The sequence below is a fragment of the Danio rerio genome, chromosome 18 (genome assembly GCF_052040795.2).
Source record: "Danio rerio strain M-AB ecotype USA chromosome 18, GRCz13ab, whole genome shotgun sequence".
NCBI classification, from domain to species: domain Eukaryota; kingdom Metazoa; phylum Chordata; class Actinopteri; order Cypriniformes; family Danionidae; genus Danio; species Danio rerio.
In genome coordinates, this window is record NC_141038.1 from 24,250,242 (window position 1) to 24,271,586 (window position 21,345).

Genomic DNA, 21,345 nt, shown 5'->3' on the forward strand with positions numbered 1-21,345 from the left:
CAAAAAACAGCCACCAATTGAGTAGTAAATTTGAACAATAGGTTTAAGGAAAATTCTTACACTTCAAAGTCCATACCACTTACAGCTTTAGTGTAATGTGCCTGAGTAAAACATTCAGTCAATTCAGTATGAGATGTTGGTGACATTATTCCAATAGTATCTGGATGCAGCCTTTATGATGCAAGCTGAGATTGCATCACTCATCGATGCTATATCAGACACAATGCACCCAATGGAGTGAGTGATGTCACTGTGATGGGTAGGGACGCATCTACTTGTAAGCAAATTGTTTGTTTAATTAAATGGATTATTTTCAAATTTCTTACACTTGAATATTGCATTAAGTTATACCAAGGTATTGTAGGACTTACAAATCAAATGAAATTATTTACACTGCAAAATTAGAACTAAACTAAATGTTAAATGTGTTCATGGAATGTAATATCAAAATATTTTTTGATGCTTTTATCTAATTCGGCAAGTAAACACTTTTCCCTTCCAAAAAAATCTGAAAAGGCGTGTTACTTTGTCAATTTTATTTAGTGCATTACTTCTGAAGCTAAAAGTATTCTTTCCTTTCACAGTTTTCTTGAAAATAAATCCTAGACGATGGTCATAAGCTAAGATGAAAGGGAGTCCTCCAAGGCTGTGGATGTACATTTGACACTGAACATTTGAATGCTGAAATTGGCATACAGAGAGGTAATGAACATACACATGGAGTCCTGCTTTTTGCTGTTCTCCTTTGTTTAAGGAGTAATATTGTAAATGCAGAAAATAACAAAGGGAAACTATTATACAAATATAAATTTATTTTTGTTTATTTATTTATGTTACTCGTTTCAATTTCAGTGCTTATAGTTTCTTCTTTTGTAATAACTTACTGAATGCAATGTTAAAAAAAATAGTTTTGTGTATATTGTGCTTCATTTGTTGTTCTATGTTTGCAAAGCTAAACTGGCCCTAAAATGATATTTTAATGTACTTTAGCAAAATTTTATGGGTAAAGTGTTTTTACAAATTTATGTTTCTATTCAAAGTTTACTGGAGTTTCTGTATAATCATTTAACGGGAAAAAAAAGTAAATTGTACTAAGGATTTACTGCAAATTTACGCAATTTTCCATTTTTTTAAAGAAGGAAATTTCGTGAAAAAAAAACAAACAAAAAAAAAAAAAACAGAAAATGTACTGGCAGAAAATTACCAGTATATTTTCTGTTTTTTTTTTTACAGAATATTTACAAGCTTTTCCGTTTACTAAAAGAAGGAAATTTTAGTAAAAAACAGATAAATGTGCTGGTAATTTTCTGCCAGTACATTCTTCGTTTTTTAAAGGAATTTCTTTACAGTGTATTTCTGTGAATCAACGATTTTCCTAATTCTGGTCCTATTCCTTAAGAAACATTTGAGATTTTTTTAATGCCTACATACTATACAGTTGTAGACTGTATACAATGACCGCCGTGTTTTAGTTGTGGTCAACCTCTGCTTTATGTGTGTAACATACTACAACACAAATACATCACAGTGGTGGGAGTTAATTGAAAACAACATTGAATGAAATCAGACACGGATACTAATCTTTTCTGTTACTTCTTTTATATGAAAAGTGCTTTAATTTCAGCAATATTTTCTTCATTATTTCAACTTTTTTTCATTATTCTAAGACATAAAAATGACATTTGCTGCATGCTTTTAATAACCGTTTATTATATTACAATTTTTGTTTGTACATATTTTGAACATTATGCTGATGGGAATCGGGAACAGACTACACCCAGAATTAATATGCAACATCGGTTTCCTTTCTTGTTTTTTTTTTTTTGTTTTTTTTTTCATGCTTTTGTGTCTTGCTGTGTTAATCTACATTCATTTATTTCCAGTGCAATTAATCACATTATATAAAAAAGTATACAATGAAAGACTTGCAACCTATGTGAAAAAGCACCCTTCTCAAAACAATCCATTTAATCATTGCTCTTTAGGGAATAGTGAAAAAATAAGAGTATAAACTAACACTGAATAAAAGCTATTTCTATTACAGTTATCACCCTTAGTGCAAGTTGTTTAATTCTGTCATAGTTCCCATCATTAGATGTGGCATCCTTTAGAAATCATACAAATCATTGCAAACATTTTTTATGGAAGTCATATAAATCAATTCAACAGTATTGCACTTAAAATTCAACACATTTGTAAGAGATCTAGGGTATTTTGCATCACTACATGGCTGCAATGTAATAACAAAGTGCATTATGGCCTCTGAAATATTACTGTGTATTGTGTGTTCATTTGCCTTCATTACATAAATGGAAATTACTGGAAAATCGAATCTAACTGTTTTTCGCAGTCTCGAATTTTGTTGAAGGGTTAAAACATCAACTGAAAATGTCAAATTAGAATACAGTGTTAAAAATTATACTTAAAATATAGATATTAAGTTACCCCACCGGTCCTAAGCAATCCAACCCGCTCTGAGCTGGGATTGTATTGGCAATTCTTTGTATGGTAGTTGGTTGCTCTAACAAGGAGGCTAAAGATCATGGCCTCTTAGCATCTGTCGCGAGAGCACCTTTTAAGGTCAGAGTAGTGAGGTTACCCTGCACAGCACTTCACTAACTGGCCTCTGCTACACTCACCCCCCTAAACCTCACTCCCATCCAGGTCAAGGCACCAATGTAAACCTGCCGGTCCTACACTACCTAACCTGCTCTGAGCTGGGATTGAATTGGCGATTCTTTGTATGGGAGTTTGTTGCTCTAACAAAGAGGCTAAAGACCATGGCCTCTAGCGTCTGTTGCTAGAGGACCTTTTGAGGTCAGAGGAGTGAGATTTACCTGCACAGCACTTCACTAGCTGGCCTCTGCTACAGTTATATGTATAATGCTCATCTTGGGCATAAACAATTAATGTTTTAGTATTTTAACCAATACATTTGTATGAAATGAGGGCAAACATCACACAATAAGTGTACCAAAGACAACTGTAAATTCTGCAAGGCTAGTCGATCACCTAATGGATGTATTGAAACAAAGATACTTGATGTCTTGATATACTGCAGAAGGTATTAAGAAAAGACACTAAATTGTGCAAAAAGCAGTGCATGGTTTCAGGTTTCGCTCTGCGAGGTCTGATTTAGAACCCCTAGACCTCTCACGTAAATACATACATAATATGATTAAACCTGTACTTTTTATATGCCTTCAAATATAGATATATATATAAATTGAAATACAAGCGTGTGCTTCATTATAATGTCAATTTTAGGGAAAATGAAATCACAGCTCCACAAAGCAGGAACTCCAACACACAGACTAAAGTGCATTCAAACTTGTGCCACGATCAATTACGTCATATCGCAAACAGTTCACATGCATTGTAGTCGTCAAGGAGGGAAATACTCAGTATTGCCTTTTCTTTGGCAACAGGTGTGTCCATGGGATGCATTTTATTGTAGGAAAAATATCTTCAGAATGATCTTGATGTAGCCTGAATTCCTTGAGAAAGGGTTTTTGTAAATATTCCATCTTCAGTGAATTGATGTGCTTTAGATGTTTTTTTAAAAATACACACTTCATCTTGTGAGTCTTCATGAAGGGCCGGTCACTTGATAAGTTTACTAAATATATCATCTGCAAGTGTCAGGTAAATTGGAGTCTTCTGTTGTTGGGATATTGTACAATCCAAGTGCCATGTTTTCAAGTGAATCTTTCTGAAAGAAACATTAAATGAGTGTGAAGTAGATATATTATGTGATATCATAAATGGCAAACTGATTTAACATTTAATCTAAAATAAATACAAAAGAAAGAAAATATTCATTACATTTACTGTAAACAATCTTTAAGAGCTTAATTTAAACAAATTTAATTTAGTAATGGTAAAATTCCGTTTATATAAATTGTTTGCAACAATTTTTTTCGGTGTACAAGTACATAATCTATACATATTAATGTTTATTTTTTACATACCAGTATTTAAAATATACTAGATTTTTTTATGGATTAGATAGTACTAACTGTAAAATAATATTTGTAATTTAACAGATTCTGTATTTTGTGATCCATGTTTTTTTCTCATTTTGAACTGTTTTATGGAACCTTGGTCTTTCCTCCAACAACTTTTGATTTTCAAAAGTTGATCAGGAGAATTTGATTGACATTTTATAATAGTTTGAATTGATATATTGACTGGTTTGGTGTTGTTAATTATGGTAAAAAAAAAAAAAAAACTGGTAATAAACTGCCTGTACTTTTTCTCTCTGTATTATTTCTGATATAATATATTGTTTCAAACTACTAAATGTCACATTTTTAAACTGTACAGTTGGATTTTCAACTGCAAAATTTGACAGATCAGACATCAAAGTCTCATTAAGCAGTTCATAACCATAAATAAACAGTAAAAAACTTATGAATGACAAAATACAGACCCTGTTAATTATTGGATATTTTTACAGTACTAGTTCTTATTCATTTGATATTGGTACTTATTATAAGATTATATAACTTATTTTTTTATGTGCATTTATTAGCTACAAGTGCTTATTCAATAGATTCTACGTATTTATTAGAAACTAGTAAAAATGTTACTAGTAAAAACAAAAAAATCTCTTGAAAAACTTTAATTGAACTGTGGCTATTCTGACTAAAATTAGTAAAAAAGCATTTGTGACTAGATAAGATAATATTTGTTTCTAGTCAAAATTTCAAAAGATACTTGTATCTGTTTAATAGGTTAATATGCGTACGTTAAGAATATATACAAGTATATAATAATGAGTAGCAGTAATTACAAGTATGTAAGCTTTAAGTGGCATTTAAAGGCTTAACTTGGTTAATTAGCAAGTTATGGTGTAATGATGGTTTGTTCTGCAGACTATCGGAAAAAATCTATACTAATAATGACTAATAATTTTGACCCTAAAATATTTGTTAAAAAAATTACATACTGTGAAAATTTCCTTGCTCTGTTAATCATCATTTTGGAAATATTTAAAAAAGAAAAGAAAATCAAAGGGGGGCTAATAATTGTAACTGTACAGAACAAAAGTTGAAATGTCAAAGATCTCAAATAGTTTTTTATGTGTTACTTATAACAATAGAATAGTTACTAGTCCCTAGAAATATGTACAAATACAGTATATAATGAATATGTACTGGTAATAAATAAAAAGTGCTAGTACTTTATGAATACACTGAAAAAAATCATTAGATTTACAAAATTTTCTTAAGTTATGTGGATGCAAACAATTTACATGGGCTAAATTTAAACAAACAAGTTAAACATTAATACATTTTATTTGCTTGTTTAATCCAGCACATGTAAATTGTTTACAATCACTTGACTTATCTTTAAAAAATGTAGCAATTCCAGTGCATTCCAATAGGTACTACTATCTAACAAATGAGCATCATGATCAAATAAAAAAAAATCTATTGAATTACTGAATACCTTCTACCTAAATAATCTTAGCTGTAGTAGCTAACAAGTAAATACACTGAAAAAGTTATTTAAAGATTATTTGGTCCCACTTTATATTAGGTGTCCTTAACTACTATGTACTTACTTAAAAAAAATAAATACAATGTACTTACTGTGTTCATAAAGTATTTGAGAACACTTGTGGTGCTCTTGAGTTGGGATTGGGGTTGGGTTATGGACAGGTGTGGTGGTGTGGGTAGTTTTATGGGTTGATTAAAGTGTAGGGAATGGTCAGCAGTGTATATACAAATGTAATTACAGAATTTAATTACAGATGTAGTTACCTACAGGTATTTAATCAATCATAAGTACACAATAAATACATGTATTTACACAATAAGTACATTGTAACAAACTATTAATTCCTGTGTAAGTACATATTAGTTAAGGCCATTTAATATAAAGTGGGACCGATTATTTTTAAGTGGTTGCATGCATTTTATTTGGGCTGAGTTTAAGCAAACAAATTAGGTTGAACATTACTAAATTAATATTGAAATTAAATTAACCATATAAATTGTTTTCAACAATGTTGCAGAAAACTTTTGTTACTACAAAAATTATTATTAAATGGGAAAGATAAATACTACACTGTATCTAGAATCTACTGTAAATTACTGGCAGCAGTTCACCAATAACTTCCTCTAAATCAATTACAGCAAAGAGAAAGAAAAAAATCTTGATGTATATGTATTTACATTAGTGTATATCTTTACTGTAAAATACAGAAATTTTCACAATGTAACAGATACTAGTAGTAAGTATATACATTAGATGTTACAGTATATGCCATACAACATAGACGTCAGCTCTTCTGGTAGTTTTAAAATTCACCTGCTCGTCTCTCAGGAGGGATCTCTGCTGGCTGTCGTATCAGGGCTTTACTGCTCTTCATAGCCAGCGGTGGGGTACAGCTCTCCCTCCTGACCCTGAAACATGTATTGGGACACAGCAGCAGGGATGAGGGCATTAGCCAGTTCCTGCACATGCATAAATAAAGATTTCAAAAATAAGAACTTGATTGTTCAATAATCAGTTAGGAAAAATGTTAATGTTTTTTTTTTTAACGAGCCCTAATGCATTTAAATATTCACAGCTCTAACTCACCGATTTCAGGTTCGGGTCCATTTCTGCGAAATTCCACTCATTCAAAGGCAGACTAAATGTAAAGGGCTGCAACAAATATAAAGTCATTGGTTAGCAACAACAGGTATGTATTTACACTTTTAGAACATAGACCCAAAAATGGCTCTTCTGAATTAAAGCAGATATAAATAAGAAATAAAATTTTGTGTGTATATATATATATATATATATATATATATATATATATATATATATATATATATATATATATATATATATATATATAGCAAAATAATGAAATATTATGGAATCTAGAATTTTTCGTTTAGAATTCGTTTAGCAAATTCGCTTTCAGTACAGCTTTCAATCCTGACCACTAGATGTCACCAAGTTTCACTAGAAACTATATTCCTGTACAGGCTCACCCATTATATGATTGGCCTGAGTGATTTTTTTCACAATATTTATGAAATAAATATAGCATTCAGAAATTGTTTGAGCAGTCTGACAGTATTTCAATGTCAAATAAATATAGAATAACTGCGGCAGTTGTGTTGCATCAAAAACTGAGAATGCTGAATATTTCTTTACATTTAAAACAACTTTAAGATATCTTAAAATTCTCTGTACTTTCTCTTTCATTTCTATTGAAAATAACCAAATATGTTTCCAAATGATATAGGCAATTTATCAAGATTGTTCTACTTTATTGTTCTGAATATGTAATTACACACAACTCAATTGGGGTGATTGTGACTCTTAAGAGGTCATGCATTTTATTTTATTTATTTTTATAATTTTTTTTACCAGATCCAAATTTTAGGCCCATTTCTCAGTATACGTTTCCAAAACACAGTTAATTTAGTATTTACTGCAGTAAATTCCACATTTAGACTTCCACAAGAATTTTATAAATAAAAACATTATATTGGAATTGTTTCAGAATACTAGAATTAGCGAAAAATAACTTGAAATGATTTGATAGTGAGAAGTGACATTTTCTTATATGCTTAGCTAAAAGTAAGGGAGGAGAACTGTGCACAGTGAGCTAAATAATAAGAAAGGAATTTGATCTGTTTTACAAAACTAAGCTGGTCTCCCATCATCTTGATTGTGTGTAATACAGTGAATAGATTCAGCCTTACATCCATTGCTGCAGCATTATTTTCCATGCTTTGCTGGTGACTCCTCAGAAGCAGCTGTAAATCCTCCAGACTCATGTCAACATTCTCCACGCCATCAGGAATCTCTGGTCTTTAACATATGTACATAATAGATTTTTACACTTTCTGAAATCTGAGAGGTGCTTTACATAAATAGTAAATATGTGCCACTTTGACATAATTTAATATATAGTTTCATACCTCTCCAGCATGGGTCTTTTGGCCCTTCTCTCTCCCAAATTAGATCCTCGGCCCTCCAGGACGGACTGCACCATGGCAACAGGGAGGACAGGGGGTTCAGCACACACTTCACAAGACCCGAGTGGAACACCCTCTGCTCGTCCCTGGACCCCAGGACTCACCGGCTCCTCCTTAATCAGCATCAGACACTTTTCCCTATACAAATAGGTCACGTTTTAATTGAAAGTAAAGGTAAAAAGTTATACAAGGAATTTTACGCACCCAAACTATTTGGATTCATTTAAATATTTCTGGATATTTTCATAAAAAGAAGCGCTGTAAAAGTTTGCTGTGAATAAAAGATTGACATATATTTTATTTCTTAAAACTGAATGTTAATAGTACAATTATTTGTTATTATTATTATTATTATTATTATTATTATTTTATTATTATTATTATTATTATTATTATTAGAAGTATATTCTTCTCCACAATAGTAATGCCATAGTTTAATTTCAATAAGATAAACACTTTTTTACTTTTTACTTTTACACAATTTTTACTTTAGTAAATTGCATTGTATTCCCTTATTTAATATTAATGTAATATTTTTATTTTTTATTATAATTTTCAACATTTTTATTTATTCTTTCAAATTTCTATGCTAGCTTTCCCAGTACTGGGTTGCAGCTGGCTGGGCATCCGCTGCTTAAAACATATGCTGGAATAGTTGGTGGTTCATTCCACTGTGGTGACTCCTGATAAATAAGGGACTAAACTAAAAAAAAAATGAATAAATGAAATTTCCAAGCCAGAAACAGTAAATTAAATTTTTATGATGGGATTCAGCACTTCTGTGAGAATTTTCCGCATTCTGAAATCATATTGAAGAAATAAGTTTTAAATCTTATCATCATTTACTCATCCATGCATTCCAAACTTGAATGACTTTCTTTTGAAACACAAAAATGGACATTATGAAGAATATAGGTGTCCATACAATTCAGGATAATTGCCAAAGCTTTTCCTTTTTGTTTTTAAAAAGGTTGGACCACTGTTGTCAAAATGACAGGACATCCAAGAAAATGACATTGAAATTATGAATTACGCTAATGAAGGAATTATGCATCCCAGGCCAGTAGGTGGTAATGTCAGTTTGTAAAGAAATACCGTGCACAATACATATGGTCCTGTTATCCGAAATTGTTGTTAATTGTTTGTCAAATACTTGTGCTTGCTGTTAGAAAGAGCCCTTAAAGGAACAGTGGACTTTTTAAAAATAAGCAAATTTTACAAATCAACTAGTCATAAACAGATTAGTTTTCACATTTTTAATCCATTTTAACTCCAGATTTTCATTGAATTTAATTAGAGTAATAGCGACTTGCTAACATTTTTTTTTCTAATTTTCCTACTTAAATCTTGACTTTTCAGTAGTTACATCACTTAGGCTTACTAAGAATGACAGAAAATAAAACGTTGCTATTTTAGGTCAATGTGCTTAGGAACTATAATCTCATTCTGGTGTAATAATTTAACTTTTCTACCATACCATAGCTGTGGCAGCAAATTATATTACGTAGTACATCAAAATAATATCCAGCTAGGTAACTAGGTAACCGTGATGTATAATATCAATGCACCTGCTGCAGCTCTGGTATTGCAGAAAATAGATTATGTAACTCCAGAAGATTCAAGTTTTAATTGGAAAAAATATCTACAGTGGTCCCTCACCATAACCTGGTTCACCTTTTGCAGTTTCGCAGATTTTTTTTTTTTTTTGTGCAATTTAAAAAGCTTTTTTTCTTTCTTACTTTCTTTCTTTCTTTTTTTTTCTTTTTATTTTTTACAGCGAATTGAGTTCTGCGTCCTGCTTGGCTGTAGACAATTGTCAATCAAAATGCAGAGAAAAATCCAAACTATCACACAAAAAGTTGGACTTCTGGACATGTTTAAGGAATGTACAAGTTATGCGAGTGTTGAAACAATACAGACAGTTGTAAACATTTTAATGCCTGTCTGAGAAATTTGTGTAGTAAGGAGTTTTACAGCCCTAAATTTTTTATAATAATTGTAAAAAATAAAGCTGACAACTTCGTGGATTTCACCTATTGCGGGTTATTTTTAGAATGAAACTCCTGCGATTAACAGGGGGCCACTGCTAATGGTCTAATCTGATGCTTTATGCTAAGCTAAGCTAAAAGTGGTCTCGCCCCACCGGGAGATTGGCTGAATGGATTAATAATTGGTAAAACTAAACTTTTCAAATCTGTGTGACCAAAAATAATTGGAGTGTTCATTTTAATATGCAAATAAAAGTTGTTTCAAAATTATAGTAGCGTTTTAAAAAGTGTAAAGCTTTAAAGTCAGTTTTTAAAAGTTTGGACTTTTTTCTCATCAAAAGACAGCTGTGTTGAAAATTGTGTTAGGTAAATAGACAATTTGTTCACCCATCAAGTTCTGTCCACTCACCTTGATTCCTCTGCCTGCATTTGTAAAGCCATGGAGCTGGACTGTGGGATTTCAGTGACATCTGAGATGATGGGCCCTCCTGTCATCACGCTGCTAGTCGAGCAGGAAGCACTTTCTGTGGATGGCTGGTTAAACATCAAAGAGATTCTGAGCTTGTCATATTTTATTGATTGAGAAAACCATCAAAACAGCAGCTGTCAGAGTCATGATACAGTGAGTCAAATCTACTGTGTCAGATCTTTAATCTTTAATCTTTCTCACCGATTGGATATAGAATGATTCCTGTAAAGACTCCATGGAGTGGTTATGGCTGAATTTGGAGGCAGGAGGGGTGGAGCAGCCGTCATCCAGCATCAGAGGACTGAGGAGAGGGAAACAAGCAGCATAGAAGGGAAAAAAGCCACATTATTGTAAATATGATTATATTTGTGAGGTAAAATTATGTCGCCCTCTAGTGGTAAGACTGTATCAGAAATATTGGAGCAATGTTGTAAGTCAGTAATTAGTAAGTCACTAATAAGCTGAGTACTGCGCCTTGTTCCGAGTTTGTTCTCATGCGTCACACTAGCTGACAGTGCGTGTTTTAATAGAGGGTAGAGGGTCATGTGCTATGGTTCAGGTGTGTGTGTGTTTGTGGGTACGTGTGTGTGAGCAAGAGCTCAGGAGGTCTGACTCAGCATTCAGGTCCATTCATCTCAGCGAGGGCAGTGAATTGTATCAGCTGACTGTTTCCAGCTGAGTTGGCCGTTCCCTCTACTGTGTTTGTGTCGGAGCATTGGCTGTTGATTGCTATTTTCTGTTTGCTCTTTTTGTTTGTGTGTTAGCGTGTCAAAATCAAGTACTTTGGATGAGTGTTTGTGTTGAAGTTTGTGTTTCAGATGAATGGAAACACTCACAGCTTTCTCTTCATTCCCACAGTGCTTGGAGAGTTGGATTGCATCTGGCTGAACAGGAACTGAATCAGCTATTAATAGATTAGAGAAACAGAGCATGATTCAGCATTACTCAGTCACAAAATCAGCATGTCAACATCATCCCCAATTACAAGCCGCTCGGCCTACTGTTTCTCGATGTGGCCATGAGCAGCGTTTCATACCTTGTTCATGACTTTCTGCTGCTGTGTGTGATTCTGTCTCAGTGACACCACTTCCCTCCACAGAACATCATTCTGCCTGCAAGATAGATAGATAGATGATGGATGGGTGGGTGGATGTATTCATACACAAATGTATGATCAGATAAATGGTTGTTAGAAAAGAAAGATAAATAGACATGATACATATACAAATATATGGATGGATGGATGGATGGATGGGTGGATGGATGGATGGATGGATGGATGGATGGATGGATGGATGGATGGATGGATGGATGGATGGATGGATGGATGGATGGATGGACCAATGGACGGATGGATGGGTAAATAGATGGATGGATGGATGGATGGATGGATGGATGGATGGATAGACAGATAGATAGATAGATAGATAGATAGATAGATAGATAGATAGATAGATAGATAGATAGATAGATAGATAGATAGATAGATAGATAGATAGATGGATGGATGGATGGATGGATGGATGGATGGATGGATGATGGATGGATGGATGGATGGATGGATGGATGGATGGATGGATGGATGGATGGATGGATGGACGGACAAATGAATGGATGGACTAATAGATGGATGGAAGGCCTTATGAATAAATGGATAGATGGATGAGAAAATATAATCGATGGATTGATGGGTGGATAGACAGAAGATGGCTGATCGAGATGATGGATGGATGTCTTAAAGCAATAAGGATGATAAGATGTATACATGAAGGCATGAGAGAAGTGGATAAATGGATAGATGGAATGGGTGGATGGATGAATGAGTGAATGGATTAAAGCATTAAAGGATGGATGGACATAACTGAATAGACAAGTAGATAGTAAGATGTAAATATGGAGGCTTGAGAGAAGTGGATGGATGGATGGATAGATAGATAGATAGATAGATAGATAGATAGATAGATAGATAGATAGATAGATAGATAGATAGATAGATGGATGGATGGATGGATGGATGGATGGATGGATGGATGGATGGATGGATGGATGGATGGATGGATGGATGGATGGATGGATGGATGGATGGATGGATGGATGGATGGATGAACAAGTGAATAGATTAAAGCATTAAAGGGTGGATGGACATAAATTAGCAGACAAGTGGATGATAAGATGTATATATATATAGGGATGGGGAGAAATGGATAAACAGGATAGAATATTTAGGATCATCTGATGTAGATGGTTATTCAGCCTCTAGCACTGAATGTCTAACTGTGATCTGCTGAACTTCACTTGTCAGGTGAGCAAATGAATGAATGTTCTATTGAGGCAGTTTGAACAAAGCACTGAGATTCACAATGCAGAGGAGCCAATGAATGAGCTAATAACAGAAGTAGGTGAAAAGTTACGGGTGCAAAGGAGGTGAAAGGTCGTGAAAGGAAGTTGTTTTTTGGGGGGTCAATTTTTTGGTTATGGACCCTTTTCACATCATTTGATATGATGCGTTTAACGATCATCAGCATCTTAAATGCTTAAAATTTTTGATTATTTTAATTTAAAAAACATTTATATGTAGAGTGTATGAGCAGGACAGTAGATTTAAAATTGTTCTTTCTTCTGGCTACCGTTATCACACAATTTTTTTCCCTTTTTTCCGAAAGTCTTGATTACACCATTCTTGAGTTTTTCTTTTCATTATTTCATCAGATAGGATTGTAAAAAAAAACAAAACAAAAAAAACATTTGTTGTACTCTCACATTTACTGCGCTCTAAGTTTACCCCACTATGATGACTTTCGCTACTGAGAAACCGGGAATTGTGATAAGGGTCCATTAGGAGCTTTAGGCTTAACCAGGTGTAAGTATTGATGAGTTTATAATCTTACTGTTTCATATCCTGCATCTGCATCTCCATGTTTTCCTGTTGGCTCCGCAACACCTGGACCTCATACAACAGCTTACTCAAGTCCTCCTGTCGCACTTTAGTCTCCTCGCTTTTTACTATTGACACCTGCTGACACACGAACAAATGAATAGTGTGGTAATGTTAGATTATAAACAAGCCTCCAGCCTTCTCCTTGATGTGTAAGTGTGCGTGTGTACATGTTTTGGGGGTTTATGAGGACAGATTTGTACAATGACATGGGTATGACCTAGGTATGACAATGTGGATGTGGTTTATAAGGACATGCATTGTGTCCTCATAAATCCAAACTGTTAAAAATCCTATTAACGTGGTATTTTCATATTTATTGGGTTGGCTTTAGATATATGGTTAGGGTAATTCAACATTATAAGCTGTTTTTATAGTATAAAATACATTAGGCCGATGGAGAGTCCTCATAAACCATCCAAACCCATATTTGTGTGTGTGTGTGTGTGTGTGTTTGTGTGTGAGGGAACACTCAAAAAAATGATTTTGCTGCTTGTTCGAACTACTTATTTAAAATAAGCTGAAATAATACAATTATTGAGGGTTTTTTTTGGGACAACTTAATTGTTTTATGTTCAATCCACCTAAATTTGCTAAAACAATTAAAGTAGGTTAATTGATTTATGTTGGGACAACATGAAAAAATTGTGTGCAACCTAGCATTTTTTACAGTAGGGATGAGAGCAAATAAAGAGTAAGAATCACTTAAAGATGAGTGGTCTCACTTTGCGTTTAATGTGCTCCAGCAGATGCTCGTGGCCCTGGAGAAAATAGAGGTGCTGGAACTCAGTGTCGTCTCGCTCTGGCTTCACCAGCCCACTCTGCTCAATATTCACCACTTTTCTGAAGCCGTCTGAGAGAGAGATAAACACAAGCAGTCGGTCAGCCTGTCAGTGCTTTGGGATGTTTGTCAGTATAAGCTGATACTTACACATGTTGAGCTGGCGTACGAAACTCGCCATGTTGTTGTGTTTGAAGTATTTGGGCAGAACTTCCTTGGCAAATCTGCCTTGGTCGAAAACATGAAAGCTGGTCCCGGTCTGAATTGAAAAAAAAGCAAAAGAATTCAAGCAAAGTGGAAAACATGTCTCTGATTTTGTTACAGTTGTAAAACACAAAAAGACTATTTTAATATTCCTTCTCAAGCTTTTATTTATTTATTTTGAAATGAAAGACAGTTTAAATGCAAAATTTAGAGAGATAATTGCAATTAATCAGAGAGTAGCTTCTGCTAAGAGTGGTTAAGTGCTTGTCTGTTTTTAAGCCTCATCAAATCTTTCTGGTGTCGTGTTATTGCTTTTTGTAAGTGCAGAATATAAAATGAAAATAAGAGCATAAATTATTTTAGATACGTACAGGAATTTTAGCAAGTTCATTTTAAGTCAAATAAATTGATATTTGAAAAAGTCATCGCAAGAACACAGTAAGCATGAATATAATGCAGTCTCAAAGTATTAATGCTCATTTAAATCATTTTTCTCCAATTTTTGCAGTTCTGAGTTTAAATGTTACTTTTGATTGAGCCTTTCAGTGAGACTCTCTGTATTTATGGTGGATATAAATAGTCTCAGATAACTTAAGATCAACATAATTAATTGCAACAAATTATAGCAATTTTCCATTTGGGTAAAGCCATTTAAAATCTACGTATTTTCTCAAATTTAAGCTTTCTTCTTAAATATAAATATATCAATGATATCAAATATATATATTCATTGTGAAACAAAATTAATAATGATCAGAAAATACATGGACATCATATTTCCATTCCACAAAATGCTAGATTTACACAAGGTGTAAATATAAATTGTAAAAAAACATTTATTTGTTTTATTAACTACATGAACTAGAATAAATAGAAATATATATATATATATATATATATATATATATATATATATATATATATATATATATATATACATATATATATATATACATATATATATATATATTCATTCATTCATTTTCTTGTCAGCTTAGTCCCTTTATTAATCTGGGGTCACCACAGCAGAATGAACCACCAACTTATCCAGCAAGTTTTTACACAGCAGATGCCCTTCCAGCCACAACCCATCTCTGGGAAACATCCAAACACACACACTCATACACTACAGACAATTTAGCCTACCCAATTCACCTGTACCACATGTCTTTGGACTGTGGGGGAAACCCACACAAACGCAGGGAGAACACACAAACTCCACACAGAAATGCCAACTGAGCCGAGGATCGAACCAGCGACCCAGCGACCTTCTTGCTGTGAGGCGAAAGTCCTACCCACTACGCCACTGTGTCACACATACATATATATATATTTTTAAATAAATTTTTTTTTAAATATCTCCTAAATGACGTTTAACAGAGCAAGGAAATTTTCACAGGATATCTGATTGTATTTTTTCTTCTGGAGAAAAAAGCAGTTTTTAATTTTTAAAAACCTTTGTACAGTCAAAATTATTATAGCCCCTTTAAGATATATTTTTTCTTAAATTGTCTACAGAACAAAACATTGTTATACAATAACCTAATTACCCTATCCTGGGGGGTGGGGGGGATGTCCAAAAGAGGAAGGAGATGGATGTCCAAAAGTGCTAATTATTGCACTTTTTCTATCACAAATTTCAATATAAGATTTTATTATCAATATTATTTTCAAACATTTACTTTTTTTTTCTCAAAGTTTTGTCAAAAGGTTCCACAAACCCCTATATCCTTTTACAATCCAAAATGGATCCCGAATACAAAAGAACTGATAGAATTTTTAAAATAAAACATACAGTATGAAATAAATATTTATTTGCAAAATAGATTTCAACTATTGAACAAACTGTAATACATGAATACATTTAATATTTATTTGATATTTAAATATAATACATTATATCTATAGATATATTTACCAATATTTTATTAATTTGTTGCTGTAGAAAATGACAAGTAAAATCCTATCATTTATTTTGTAAAACAACTCATTGAATTTCTACACTACATGATAGAATCTGTAAGTTAAGGATCCACATATATGTCAAAAGTTTTAAATACACGAATACATTTCTGCCATTAAGAGGTTTTTGGAAATAAATGATTTGAAAATGACATAACTTAAAAGAAATATTCCTCTTTCTTTCAAACGGCCCACACCAGTCTGATGAGATTTCCCGGATTGAAATGCAACATTGATCTTGTCTCTTGACTTTCATTCAATGTCTACAGTTTGTATCACAGAATATAAATCAGCCTAAAGATGAACTCACAGCACTCCAGCAGATCAGATGATTAGTCTCCGGGTCCTCGACCAGAGTCCAGAGTTTAGTGAGGAAAGCGGGCACATTGCTAGCATATCCCCCGTCCACACCTATAGAGCCTGGGTTCTCCTGCATGACTGCACTTGGACTTGAACAGACGAGTCTCCTTAATCCAGTGGTATTTTAGTCCATTTCCAAATTGATGTTCTCTTAGGATGTGCGCTGCTGAAGCTGTTCCTCTCTCCGTCTCCTCTTGCTCCCTTTCTGGCCTAGTCAGAGAGCCACACCGGTCTCTGCCATTTCCACAGGTCAGAGTCAGCATAAAGCAATGGCCTGCAGCATCACCACTATAACCCACGCTCAACAAAGAAGCCCACTGGAGGACAATACAGAGGCACACAAAGCCCAGAATAATGGCACACTGTCAGGCCAAACACAACCTGCGCAGGAGAGTGTGCTGGGCAGATGAGTGAGAGCGCTTTTGTTGTCATTCATGATGGGAAGGTTGTTGTTTGGGGCAAAAACTGCTTGTCTTGAAGAAGTGGAAAATTTACACGCCACCTGAACAAATAACAGTTTTATCAGATTTAGCTCTGTGTTTCATAAGTACTTATATCAAATCTATCTATCTATCTATCTATCTATCTATCTATCTATCTATCTATCTATCTATCTATCTATCTATCTATCTATCTATCTATCTATCTATCTATCTATCTATCTATCTATCTATCTATCTATCCTTTCATCCATCCATCCATCCAGCCAGCCATTTATCCACCATCCATCTTTTCATAAGTCATTCCATCCAGAATGATGTTCTGTGGAGGGAAATGGTGTCACTGAGGCAGAATCATACACAGCAGCAGAAAGTCATGAACAAGGTATGATAAATCTATTCCATCCATCCATCCATCCATCCATCTATTTTTCAAAACGTTCATCCATTCATCCATACTTCTTTCCATCTGTTCTTTATTACTTTATCCATCTACCTATCCATCCATCTATTTCCATCTATCCATTCATCCATTTATTCATCAGTACTTTTATCCATTCATCCATCTATTCTATCCATCCATCTATTCATACTTTCACCTATCTATCCATCTGTCCATCTATTCTTCAATACTTTCTTCCATCCATCCATCCATCCATCCATCCATCCATCCATCCATCCATCTATTCTTTAAAACTTTCATTCATTCTTTCATCCTTCTTTTCATCTATTCTTTAATACTTCATACATCTATCCATCTACTCTTCCATCCATCTATTCTTCCATCCATCGTCCATCCATCAATCCATTCATCCATCTACCATCAGCACTTTCATCCATTCACCCATCTATTCTTCCATCCATCATAAAATGAAATAAAATAAAATAAACGATTAAATTAAATGATCAAATAAAACAATGCTATAACTTTATCTTACCAGCAGGGGGACCTATAAACCAGATTTATATTTACCACTAGTATTTTTTACCTGTCTGCCTCTCAATATCTCCCAGGTATTTTGCCATAAATGAGTGTGTTCTGTTATTCATTAAGATCTAGCTGTGTGTGTGTGTGTGTGTGTGTGTGTGTGTGTGTGTGTGTGTGTGTGTGTGTGTGTGTGTGTGTGTGTGTGTGTGTGTGCGCGCGCGTGCGTGCGTGCGTGCGTGCGTGTGTGTGTGTGTGTGTGCGTGTATAATTAGGATTCTAATATGTAGACTTTAGATTCTATATTTACATTTATGTATTTAGCAGACATTTTTTGAAGGTTTAAATATATCAATTCTTGCTTTCCCTAGAATCGAATTTACAGCTTTGGTGCTGTTAGCAGCATGCTACATGAGCTACATGAAGGCCCTGTAGAGTTATATAATGCACAGATGTGTGTTTTTAAAAAGGTATTTAAAACCTGCTACAATTATTATACTTTTTATTACTAAGAGCTGTACTAAAGCATTTGGGTAATGCATAGTTAACATAAATGATTTTGAAACAGCTGCATTGCTATGCATCACATATAATTATGGTTTACCTACGACACATAATAATACAGCATGGTCACACAGACATTATATATGCTTCCCTAGTCATTCAGGTCAAAGCCCGATTTAATTAAAAGTGATCAGTAGCTGACGCATGCAAAATTAAAATCAGTGGTCAGCATCTTTATACTAAACAGGTCAGAGGCATTCATCATGACTACTAACTTCCTAAATTGTAAACTAAAGAGTTATGTATGTATAACTTACTAGGTATTTTTCTAGGCACTTCTATACAGCTTAAACTGACTATTAAAGGCTTAACTAGGTTAACTAGGCAGGTTAGGGTAAATAGGCAAGTTATTGTATATTGTTGAAATGTTCTGTAGACTATCGGAAAAAAAATATAGCACAAAGGGGCTAATAATTTTGACCATAAAATTGTGTTTAAAAAATTAAAATCTGCTTTTATTCTATAGCCAAAATAAAACAAATAAGACTTTCTTCAGAAGAAAAAATATTATCGGACACACTGTGAAAATTTCCTTGCCCTGTTAAACATCGTTTGGGAAAATTCAAAGGGGGGCTATATATATATATATATATATATATATACACATAAAAAATAAATACAAAAAATAAATACAAAACAATAAAAAAATAATGATAACATCTTACTCTAAGAAGTTCCAAATCTTAATAAGTATCTTTCTGTTATAAAAAGATACTTTGAAGAATGTGGATAGCCATTGACATCCATAGTAAGAAATAACAATATGTAAATCAATGGCTACCATTTTTCATCATTCTTCTAAAAATCTTCCTTTGTGTAAAAAGAAAGAAACACAGAAGGATCAGTAATTAGTGTGAGTAAATATAAAAGAATTACATTTCTTTTGTTTGAACTACACTGTAAAAAAAATCTGTAATTTTATGTTTTTTTCCAGCAGCAACAAAAAAACAACAGCTGTTAAATTACAGAAATTAACCGTTAATAACAAACATTAAATTACAGAAATTTACCAGAAACGTTTGTAATTCTACAATAAATATCTGTAATTAAATGGTCGATATTTTATGGGTGGCGAGACAGTGGCGCAGTAGGTAGTGCTGTCGCCTCACAGCAAGAAGGTCGCTGGTTCGAACCTTGGCTCAGTTGGCGTTTCTGTGTGGAGTTTGCCTGTTCTCCCTGCCTTCGCGTGGGTTTCCTCTGGGTGCTCCGGTTTCCCCCACCAAAGACATGTGGTACAGGTAAATTGGGTAGGCTAAATTGTCCATAGTGTATAAATGTGTGTGTGGATGTTTCCCAGAGATTGATTGCGGCTGAAAGGGCATCCGCTGTGTAAAAAACTTGCTGGATAAGTTGTCGGTTCATTCCTCTGTGGCGACCCCGGATTAATAAAGGGACTAAGCTGACAAGAAAATGAATGAATGAATTTTACGGGTTTTCTCAGAAACCCCTAATTTACGTAAAATTATGATTTTTTTTTCATCCCTTTAAAGAGGCCCATTTCGAGAAATCTAAATGTAGATGTACTACAATCCTTTGAATCCTTACGAGTAGGGATAGAATGATAACTGTTTTCAAGGTATACCGTGGTTTGGAAAAGTCAAGAAAATACTTAAATAAATGTGGGAACTAGTTAGTTTTTAATAAAAAAGTAATGTATTGCATTACATTTTTCTTACCTTTTTAACAATATTAATGGTATAGTTTATGAAGAAAGAATTAGCATTCATTTCAGGAGTCAACACCAGTAGCAGTAAATTGTTTCCATGTATCAAATTGCAGTGCCACAGGAAGAAGGAAATGTTTGATTTGCATAAGGATGCACACATCTATCAGGTCTGTTGTCTTGTGGGAGGTCTGTCTGTGTTTATGTGTTTACCCATGAGTGGGTAGTAACTAGGTTAGAGAACATTTGCAAGCTGTTGAAGACAAGCAAGACACTTTTTGTTGCCAGGCATTGAGAAATTAATATTTTATGAGTAGATTAATTAGACTCAATCATGGATCAAGCTGAACATTGTTTTTCACCACTTTCCTACTCGGTGTACTTCATTTTTCTTAATCTCCTAAAGTAATTCTTTAATTTCACAAGAGCCTTTTTTGTACTCTCATCTTCTCCTTCTCCTGAGATAAATCAAAGTCAAGAGATTGATCAATTGAACTTCTCACCGTAAAAGCAATGTTGGCAGGACTAACATCAGCTGCACTTGAACTGCAAGCAAGACCAGACTGAATAACTCCACCAAAAAGAAAAGCCATTATTAAGCCATTATTAGCCCTCCTGAAAATGTTGAATATTTCCCAAGTGTTTTTTAAGGGAGAGATGTTCCCTTTACACATATTAGCTTTAAATTATTTAGTTTTTGCCATGATGACAGTACATAATATGTTAGTTAATTTGTAAGATAACTTGTATTCAGCTTTCCATTCATATATTATTGAATATAGCCAATATATTTTGATGCAAAACAGTTTGACTACACAATTATATCCCGTTACAACTCCAGATCAGAAAAGTTGAGTCAGTATGAAAAAACACAAAAAAATAAGAAAGTATATTTGAAGTTTTGTCTATTAAACTCCATTTCATTGGTAAATATACATCCTTTCCTGTCACTTAAACCTGCAACACATTCCAAATAATGGTGGGACAGAAGCAGTTTAGGGCTATAATCAAGTAAACTGGTTAAATAATGATGTGATTTGAAACAGGTGATGTCAACAGCTAA

General features: G+C 33.7%; 1 protein-coding gene across 4 annotated transcripts; it reads right to left on the reverse strand.

Moving 5' to 3' along the window:
* Positions 1 to 1,805: 1,805 nt before the first annotated feature.
* hsf4 (heat shock transcription factor 4) lies at positions 1,806 to 16,907 on the reverse strand. Of its 4 annotated transcripts, none has more exons than XM_087291941.1 (13): positions 16,641 to 16,897; positions 14,315 to 14,423; positions 14,109 to 14,236; positions 13,337 to 13,461; positions 11,485 to 11,560; positions 11,285 to 11,352; positions 10,650 to 10,749; positions 10,389 to 10,513; positions 7,935 to 8,129; positions 7,716 to 7,824; positions 6,592 to 6,657; positions 6,319 to 6,413; positions 1,806 to 3,708 (listed from the first exon to the last, which is right to left on the reverse strand). In XM_087291941.1, the coding sequence occupies exons 1-12, from the start codon at positions 16,764 to 16,766 to the stop codon at positions 6,366 to 6,368; spliced, it is 1,275 nt and encodes a 424-aa protein (XP_087148067.1). In that variant the 5' UTR covers positions 16,767 to 16,897; the 3' UTR covers positions 1,806 to 3,708; positions 6,319 to 6,365.
* Between the last annotated feature and the right edge of the window lie 4,438 nt (positions 16,908 to 21,345).

Coding starts and splice junctions, on each gene's coding strand:
- hsf4 (XM_087291939.1), bottom strand. CDS start 16,766: ATGCAGGAGAACCCAGGCTCTATAGGTGTGGACGGGGGATATGCTAGC. Junction 13,462..14,108: donor TGGAGCACATTAAACGCAAA/GTGAGACCACTC, acceptor GTGTGTCAGCAG/GTGTCAATAGTAAAAAGCGA. Junction 8,130..10,388: donor ATGCAGGCAGAGGAATCAAG/GTGAGTGGACAG, acceptor CTATTTGTATAG/GGAAAAGTGTCTGATGCTGA.